Raw genomic sequence first — 9,469 nt, 5'->3', positions numbered from 1 at the left:
CAGGGGTAGTCAATCTTTTTATACCTACCGCCCACTTTTGTATCTCTGGTAGTAGTAACATTTTCTAACCGCCCACCGGTTCCACAGTAATGGTGATTTATAAAGTAGGGAAGTAACTTTACTTTATAAAATTTATAAAGCAGAGTTACAGCAAGTTAAAGCATATAAGAATAATTACTTACAAGTACTTTATGTCGAATTTCGCTAAGTTTGGCAGAATAAATCTTTATAAAACAACTTACTATAGTTAAATCTATCTTTTTATTTATACTTTGGTTGCTCTGCTACCGCCCACCATGAAAGCTGGAATGCCCCCTAGTGGGCAGTAGGGACCAGGTTGACTACCACTGGTCTATTGTAAATAGTGTAGTAGAGACATCAACTAGGTGTATAAAAGAAAAGGAGAGAATGATTCCAGTATTTGAAAATAAGGAAGTCTGCATGGAGGAGATGGTATTTCCATGGGATCCTGACAGACAATAGAATTTCACCAGGTGAAGAAGTCAAGGCAGAACATTTGCAGAGAGGAGAATACAATTAACAACTATTGGATACAGTGGTGGGGTGCGGTGATGGGCATAAATATGGGGCATGGGGATGGGCGTAGATATGGAGGCCCCATGATGGGCATAGTTGTAGGGGCTGGTGATGGGCGTAGATGTGGGGGCTGGTGATGGGCGTAGATGTGGGGGCTGGTGATGGGCGTAGATGTGGGGGGTGGTGATGGGCGTAGATGTGGGGGCGCGGTGATGGATGTAGATGTGAGGGTGCGGTGATGGGCGTAGATGTGGGGGGTGGTGATGGGCGTAGATGTGGGGGCGCGGTGATGGGCGTAGATGTGGGGGGTGGTGATGGGCGTAGATGTGGGGGTGCGGTGATGGGCGTAGATGTGGGGGGTGGTGATGGGCGTAGATGTGGGGGTGCGGTGATGGGCGTAGATGTGGGGGGTGGTGATGGGCGTAGATGTGGGGGCGCGGTGATGGGCGTAGATGTGGGGGCTGGTGATGGGCGTAGATGTGGGGGGTGGTGATGGGCGTAGATGTGGGGGGCACAGTGATGGGCGTAGATGTGGGGGCTGGTGATGGGCGTAGATGTGGGGGGTGGTGATGGGTGTAGATGTGGGGGGGTGATGGGCATAGATGTGGGGGCATGGGGATGGGGGGAGATGTGGGGGTGCAGTGATGGGCGTAGATGTGGGGGTGCAGTGATGAGGTTGCAGTGATGCTGCCATCTGGAATGACAGGATGGAGCCGGATGGGAAAAGATTTGAACATCCTGTTAATATATTTGTTTTCACGTGAATGTGAGTTGTGTTTGAAGAAAGGCTGTAAGAGGAAGCTCTGAGGGTCCAGCACTTCCCGGGTGGGGTGACACGAGCGTGCCACAGTGCCCAGTGACATGAGTAGGACCTCCTGCCTCCTGAGCAGTGGACAGATTACCCCCAGAGGCTTCTTTGGTTGAGGGGACTTAACTGTCCTGCGATTCTCACATTGTTTTGTCCACCCGAGTTGCTCCGATGCCTTCAGCGTTCCTTCAGCCTCCCCTTACGGGAATCGGGAAGTGGGCTTCGCTCCCCATGGCCTCCCAGCTGGAGTAGATTAGCACGTGTTTTAAACCAGATCTGAGAGCGAGGTCTTCTCTCACTCTGGTCTCTTCCTCAGGGTTTCAGCAGAGCAGTTGGGAGAACAGAGAGAATCCTTCCCAGGTCTGTGTCTCGAGGGCTGTTCAGGTCACTGGTCTGTGCTACTGATGGGGACATCAAGGTCCTAGCGAGTGATGTCACAACGCTACCCTCATTGCATTAGATATGGAACTATTGCTTTGAAAATGAACAGTTGTTTTTTTCTTAAAAGATGGATTTAAAGAAAAAAGTAAATTGCTGGTCAAGTTAGCAGAGGGTGAAGCTAGAGGGTCAGTGGCGGAGTCTGGGGAAGTACCAGGGTACACGGGGGAGCTGTGATGGCTACCCACGGAGAGGGACCTCCTTCTCAAGGAGGAAGGCAGTCATGCACCCAGCGAACTGGGAGACGGGGAGGCTGGAGAGGCAAAGCGCTGCGAGTCCGGGCGAATCTAGGAAAGACTCTTGGAAGGAGCAGCAGTTGAATTGGGCTTTAAAAAAATAAAAAAGATGAAGAAACAAGACATCTTAAACGTGTGTGTGGCAGGGCAGGTGTGACAACAGCGTAGTCCACGTGGAGGCACTTCATAACTTGGAGGAGTTGCGGGCGAGATGGTTGGTGTTATTTCTGATTCGTTGGCGGGACCGAATTATAGCGCAGGGAGGATTTTTTTTTCCAGGGGCAACGAGGGAGGGCCAGAGCCGCAAACAGGCATCCGAGTCGAGGTCTCTGGCCGACCTGATCCCAGATCTACTTCCACTTCTCTATGAGCCCAAAGCCCTACGAATTCTCTTTCTCCAGCTCAAGAGTTAATCATTAGCTTCTGATGTAAATCAGAACAGGAAAGTCCCGCTTGGCCAATTCCTCTCTTGAATCTTGGTCTGATGCTATTCTTCACCAATCCTGCACCCTGTGTCCGCCTGCTCAGCATCTGCCTGCTAACGGGAGGCTCTTTCGTGTCCCCGAGCGAAGCTCTCTGAGCCCAGCAGCAGCCCGGGGTGTCGAGGCGTGCAGGCGGGCCCGCCAGATGAGGGGGCAGAGGATGCATCCAGGCCGGACCCTGATGTGGGCTGTCTGGGTCCTTGCAGCAGCTGCCGCCACGGGTGAGACACCCAGTGGGAGCGGAGGGCACTCAGAAGATGGGGCGGGGGGTGGATTTCCTGTCTTGGAGAATTTTCCACTGGTGGACATGAAGGTATTGCTCAGAGTTCTCGGAGGGCCCGTGGAGAGCTGTGGACTCACCTCAGGGCACCTCATTGATGAGCTGGTGCTGTTGAACACCCCAGGGCGGGAGTCTCCTTCTAAGGAATGTGGGTAGTGCACAGAAGACCCTGGTCCTGACCTTGGGGGAGCGCTCTGTCTGGGGCACTGAGGCGGGGTGTGGGACAGGGCCTGCACTCACTTCTGGGGTGCTGGCTGCCCGGGCAGGACTTTCCCTATTGGCGTGACTTTAGCAGAGGTGACGTCAAGACACCTGGGTCCTGCTGAGTCCGTGGCTGGGCAGTTAACGTCTCAAGGCTTCAGATTCTATGTGGAAACCAAGAGCCAGCACTGTCCGTCTCGGAAGTCTCACCCCCAGACCCCGGAGGTAGACGAGCTGATTTCAGTGGGCATCTGAGAGAGGTGCTTTTATTTTCATGGCTGTGTACTTACTTCCATGTGTATTGAAAAGCATATACCTAACTCAGCAAAGCTGCGATTCCATAGATGCTATTGCTTAAGATCCCTCGAGGTAAATGAGAAAAGTTTATGTACATTTAATCTGAAGAGAACTAAAGAGTCAGCCGTCCTGTAGGCGAAGCACAGACACCTGTGCGGGTGGGTACGGACAGGACTGACCTGTAGGAAACGCTGGGCCAGCCAGGTGGCTTTGTGCAGTCCTAGGATCTATGGAGCCGGGTGGGTAGCACCGGGTCCGCAGGAAGGAAAAGCTTTGGTGCTTGGAGGGACACGGGTTCCCAAGGTAACCAGGGGAGACCTGTGGCTTGGTGCTGAGCCCCTAAGAGGAACCGAGTTGGCGCTCTGACGCAGGGGGTGTCTAAGGCATCTGGAAGGAAGCGGTGGACGTGGGTCCTCGAGAAGGAATCCAGATGCTTCCTGTCGCACAGCGTCTGGGCTGAGAGAGAGAGAGAGAGAGAGAGAGAGAGAGAGAGAAAGCGAGCCCCCGCTTGGGGGAGCTCTGAGTCTGGCTTGTTCCTGGCCTCTTCCCAGGCAGCTCCTGACTCTTCCCCTCGTGTTCCCGCAGGGCCAGGCGGCGATGCCCCAGTGAGGAGCACCCGGCTGGGACGGGTCCAGGGAAAGCAAGTCAGCGTGTCGGGCAGCGCCAGGCTCGTGAACGTGTTCCTGGGGATCCCCTTCGCTGCCCCCCCGCTGGGACCCCTGCGCTTCGCAAACCCACAGCCCGCCCTGTCCTGGAAAGACGTCCGAGACGCCACGTCCTACCCTAAGTCGTAAGGCCAGGCTTGGTCCCATGGGTGGCCTGTGACCTGGGAGTGGGGGCAGAGCACTGAGGGGGAATACAGGTCATGTAGCCCATGGGAGGGGGCGGGCATTGGGGAGAAGGGAGAGGGGAGGGTGTCATAGTGGCTTCAGTGATCACATGGTATCGCCAAGAACATGCAGATCCCCTGGGCTCCTGTCCGAACTTCCTGATTGGCAGCTCCAGACCTGTGCCCGGAAAAGCTCTCTAAGGATTCTGAATCCGGTCTGGTTTGGGAACAGCTGTGATGGACTTACTGGCTCTCTCTATCGGAAGGGATTATCTGGTGTTCACGTGCAACCTCTCAGCTGGCCTTAGTCTCCGTGGTCAGAGGGGAGAAGCACGTTAAGGGGACGTAGCTGTGACAGTCAATGCTGTGGCCCATCCAGTGGCTGGCCCGCGGTGGAGAACCGTCAGTCCCTGTGGTGTGTGACATGAATGTGCCCCTCTGTCACCAGGGACTGGGAAGTATGCAGCTCCCAGTCACGGCAGATTTTCAAGCTTCGGCAGGCAAACAGTTCCCCGGTCAATTATGGGAAGGGGCTCGTGCATTAGGTGGGAGCTCAGACTTGGAAATCCCCAGGAATCTTTTGCCTGCTAGATTTTGTCAAGTCCTCAGACTGGTCGTATTCCTGGCATTGGGTTCCCAGGCACAAGGAGTACCCTGGTGCCAGGAAGCTCCCTGAGCCGCAGAAAAGACCTCGTGTGGCCTAGAGACTGGGACACGAAGCAGAAACTCGTCTGTTCATTCAGCTCGTATCTGTTGAAAACCGGCTCAGTGCCTGGATCTCCATTAGGCCCTGGATGACTCCACCATGGGTCAGACATGGCTGCCCTCAGGCACCTGCAGAGTGGTAATGGAAGTGGGGACCCAAACAATGGCAATGAAAACGTGGAGTGACAGAGGCCACCATAGGGATCGGAGAAGGGTGCTGAGGAAACAGAGAGCCCCTAGCTTTGAGAGGAGGTCAGGGATGGCTTTGTCGAGAGCATGAGGCCTCGATTCTTGATAACAACCTACAAAGGGGCAAAAAAGCATCAAGACTTGTCCAGGATAGATTTGCCTCAAATCTGTTTACTAGTCTATCAAAAAAAAAAATAATAATAACATTACTTGAGCATTTTGTAGAAATATTCACTTGATGTTACTGTGTGTCAGACTCTGTGATAAGGTCTATGAGGTACTTAGGTGACTAATACAGAGTCCGAGGCTTTTAGCTGCTCACAGTCTAAGGAAGTTCTAGGAAAAAAAATACAAAACCGTGTTTCCAAAGATATCTATGGTCTAACTGGAGAAATCTCAGAAGGCTTCCTGGAGGAGGGAGCCTTCTATGGACTGAATCTGAAAGAAAGGGAAGAACATGAGTGAGTAGACAGTCTAGCAGAGGAACCAGATTGGCAAAAGGCCTGGATGCAGGGGTCTCTCTGCACATGCACTACCGTCGGCTCCTGCTGGAGAAGCCTAGACACACTCTTTGGTTCCTCTAGGGGCAGAAGAAGGAGCTGCCAGAACAAAGATCTTGATATGCAGCCCAGTGTCCTGACCTCTACAGTTTGGGGAAATATTGAGCCAGTCTGATTCTTTTATGTGTGTATTAAGATGATGACGGTGGGTATAGGTATGGGTGGGTGCTGGGGGTTAATGGTACAATTATTGGGCACTGTGTACTTTCCTATCCAGGAACCAGATCAAAGAGAATCGTGGTTTGTTTGCATGTCCCAGCAAGGGGTGGGGCACGATTAACTTAGTCCCAAGAGCCCTCATAGCCAGCTTCCGCTCAGGCACTGCGCACCGCCAGACCTCCTGCCCTCACAAAAACCGGCCCCTCCCGAGCAAGTTTGCTGACAACAGTTCTGGGGGTTTCTCCTCCCCTTTTCCAAGGTGCTTACAGGATCCACAGTGGCTGCTCATAGATCAACAGCTTCTCATGGTGCGTTACCCCAAACTGGGACTGTCAGAAGACTGCCTGTACCTTAACATCCACGCACCAGCCCACGCGAACAGTGGCTCCAAGCTTCCCGTAAGGCTGCTGCCGTGGTGGGGGCTCCCGCTGGAGGTCCCGGGGCTGGGACCCGGGCAGAGGGGCTGAGTGTCTGCAGCGGGGCGGGGCTCCTGTTGGGTAAAAGAGACATGTAGTCATTTAGCATGTCAATAACTTCCATAAAAAATCATTCTAATGACGGATTCGCTTTCTCTTCTATTCCGATTGCCTCTTTGTTGGCAGTGACTTGAGCTTTGGTTTTCATTTTGTTTTGTCCCCCCTGCCCCCGTTCAGTATTTAATGGTCTGTAAACATTTAGAAAAGACATGTTTAAAAAGACTTTGATTATTTTTTGTTTGTTTGCTTGCTTGGGAAATCCTTTTTTTTTTTAAAGAAGATAATTGCATTCTCCAATGATTTTCTTTGTAATGAAGACAGTCAGGTAATAATGTGAGGCATTTTACTTATGAATGTAAACGGTCCCTCCGTGAGTACAAAATGTACAATCTACCATCTAATTTTAACCACACCCTCCCATCATCTCCTCTCCCCCATGCCAGTGCAGTGAGACACTCGCTCTATCTGCATCATAATGGCAACATCTATTCGTTGCTGACATGTGCCAGGCACAGTACAGTATCTCATTTAACCCCCACAGCAACTGGGAGGGTCGAGGTTATTGGACCCATTCTACAGACGGAGAAGAGGCGGCACAGAGGGGGCATAGCGCCTTGCCCCCTGCTCTACCCACAGGAAGTGGCAGGTTCTTGTGGGAAGGCCAGGGCTTTGTCCAGTTCTCCTTTTCTTCCATGGCATTCCTCTTTCTTCCTGCGCCAAGAGTGGCAGTCCCTAGTGTGACCTTAAAAAAGGATAATGGAAAAGATTTATCATTAAGTATAAATAGTGGTAATACCGTTTGAATAAGGTTTTACGTTTCCCGGTCCCAGTTTTTCTAATCAGTATACATAGTAAAGTTTCCACACTTCTCTTCCCTTTTTTTCTCTCTTCTCTTTGCTTTGTAGGTAGACAAAAACCTTGGATAAAACAGCTTAGGCTGTTTTTGCTCTCTTACATGGCTTACAATGGTTTCTATCTTCTTGTGGTTCACAAGTTCAATATTTACTTATTACTTTCTGAGCACTTGAAACGTGCCCACACTGTTCTATGGACTATAGATGCAGAATCTTGTTTAAACCTCATAATAGCCTCATAAATGAAATTCCTTTATTCTTTGCATCTTACAGATGAGGAAAGCAAGGCTCAGAGAGGTTAAGTAATCTTCTCAAGGTCACACAGGGGCAGAGCTCAGAATCAAATCTAGACACTCAGGTGCTGGAGTCCACATGCTTAACCCTAAACCTTCTTCAAAAGACAAAACATCTAGGCCCTGGCCGGTTGGCTCAGCGATAGAGCGTCGGCCTAGCGTGCGGAAGACCCGGGTTCGATTCCCGGCCAGGGCACACAGGAGAAGCGCCCATTTGCTTCTCCACCCCTCCGCCGCGCCTTCCTCTCTGTCTCTCTCTTCCCCTCCCGCAGCCAAGGCTCCATTGGAGCAAAGATGGCCCGGGCGCTGGGCATGGCTCTGTGGCCTCTGCCCCAGGCGCTAGAGTGGCTCTGGTCGCAACATGGCGACGCCCAGGATGGGCAGAGCATCGCCCCCTGGTGGGCAGAGCGTGGCCCCATGGTGGGCGTGCCGGGTGGATCCCGGTCGGGCGCATGCGGGAGTCTGTCTGACTGTCTCTCCCTGTTTCCAGCTTCAGAAAAATGCAAAAAAAAAAAAAAAAAAAAAAAAAAAAAAAAAAAAAAAAAAGACAAAACATCTGATGCTCTTTAGAGAGGAAAATGAGACAGTTATATTTTCATAGAGCAAGAAGGACCCAACATGCACAGGGAGGGCACATGAGTGCCCGGCAGGCTGACTGGAAAGTTCCTCTCCCTTCCTTAGGTCATGGTGTGGATCCCGGGGGGCGGCTTCCAGTCTGGCTCAGGCTCCATCTTCGACGGGTCCGCCCTGGCTGCCTATGAAGACGTGCTGGTGGTGACGACCCAGTACCGGCTAGGAATATTCGGCTTCTTCAAGTGAGTGTCCCCCAGTGATTGGCACCTCTGGCCCCCAGGGGGCAGCTGTGCAGCAGCCACGGGGGATTCAGCACCCAGCATCCTAAGGAGGAAGGAGCCCTCGGTGACACTGAATAAATCGGACCCAAATGATGTAGGTAATTTTAGCAATGCCAGGTAGTCTCCGGGTTACAAACAAGACAGGTTCTGTAAGGTTTGAAAAGGTTTAAGTATTTATATGCACAGAGAGGTAAAAATAAATACTACGTTAAGACAAACATCTAAGTTCCATGTAATAGGTAAAATGTACTTCTTTCAACTTACATGCAAATTCAACTTAAGTACAAACTGACAGGACTTACCTCGTTCGTAACCCGAGAACTGCCTGTGTAGCAGAGAAACCCCCATGCTTTAGTGGTTGAGAGCAATAAAAAATCTCTTTCTCACTCCAGAGGAATCTAACTGAGTGTTCCTGACTGACAGACATTCTTCCACATGGTCAGCCAGGGACGTGGGCTCCTTCTGCCTGTGGCTCTGCCTGCCCCCCACCCCCATAGGGCCCCAGACCCTCTGCATTTGGCTGGCAAGTGGAGAAAGAGATTGAACAGTCGTGGGGGGAGGGTCTTCCTGGGTCAGCCTGGAGGTGGCGCTTGTCGCAATGGTTCATATACCATTGGTGGAGCTCAGTCACGTGGCCACACCCAACACAAGGGCCATGGGGATAGGTAGCCCAGCTGTGTGTCCCAGAAGATGAGGACACAGAGTGTGTGAGCAGTTAGTAGTCCCTGCCAGAGGGCCTCATCCCAAGGCTCCTCAGATGCTCACCTGAAAATAGTTACTCCATTACATTGTCTTCCCTCCCCGTTAATTGTCCATCCATCCTGGGAAATGTGCCCTCTGCACGGGCCACAGCATGGGGACATGGCCGGGACCGTGGACTCTGGGGTTATACTCATTGGATTTGAGTCCCAAATCTGCAACATTGTAGGTCCCGGGCAAAGGATTTACTCTCTGTGTCCGGACTTCTTGTCTATGAGAAGGAGTTGATGTATCCAGCAAAATCCTTCGGGCTTGCTTGCAGATTTCGTAGGAGGCAAGAGGCGTGAGCTATGGCCTTGGAGAAATGCAGCCACTGCCCAAACCACCTTCCAGCAGAGAGGGGTCTCGGTGGTGAAATACACATGCCGGTCTCTAGATATCCCACCGCAAGCCCCTGACCAGGGCCACCCACTTCCCACGTGTGACAGGAAGCCTGGGGGGCTGCTGTTCATAGAGGTCAGCCTTTCTCGAGGAGGGTGGAGAAGGTGGGCATAAAACCCAGAGGGGCAGAG

The 9,469-nt window shown here is 52.0% G+C and overlaps 2 protein-coding genes across 6 annotated transcripts in view; one reads left to right on the top strand and one right to left on the bottom strand.

The window, feature by feature from the left end:
• Positions 1-544: 544 nt before the first annotated feature.
• On the bottom strand, positions 545-1,231 carry LOC136313568 (uncharacterized). The gene has a single exon (XM_066244106.1). The coding sequence runs from the start codon at positions 1,229-1,231 to the stop codon at positions 545-547; it is 687 nt and encodes a 228-aa protein (XP_066100203.1).
• A 1,370-nt stretch (positions 1,232-2,601) lies between these two features.
• CES5A (carboxylesterase 5A) overlaps positions 2,602-9,469 on the top strand; it is a 25,152-nt gene continuing 18,284 nt past the window's right edge. For 3 of the 5 annotated variants that reach the window (XM_066244225.1, XM_066244222.1, XM_066244221.1), the window contains exons 1-4: positions 2,602-2,722; positions 3,865-4,069; positions 5,981-6,119; positions 8,026-8,159. In XM_066244225.1, the coding sequence (XP_066100322.1) occupies positions 2,647-2,722; positions 3,865-4,069; positions 5,981-6,119; positions 8,026-8,159 (554 nt within the window). In that variant the 5' untranslated portion in view covers positions 2,602-2,646. Of the gene's footprint in view, positions 2,723-3,864; positions 4,070-5,980; positions 6,120-8,025; positions 8,160-9,469 lie in introns of those variants that run through there. The other 2 variants (XM_066244224.1, XM_066244226.1) reach the window with 2 other exon arrangements.

Source organism: Saccopteryx bilineata, chromosome 9 (genome assembly GCF_036850765.1).
Source record: "Saccopteryx bilineata isolate mSacBil1 chromosome 9, mSacBil1_pri_phased_curated, whole genome shotgun sequence".
In the NCBI taxonomy this organism is placed as follows: Eukaryota; Metazoa; Chordata; class Mammalia; order Chiroptera; family Emballonuridae; genus Saccopteryx; species Saccopteryx bilineata.
This window is presented reverse-complemented; position numbering and strand designations above follow the sequence as displayed.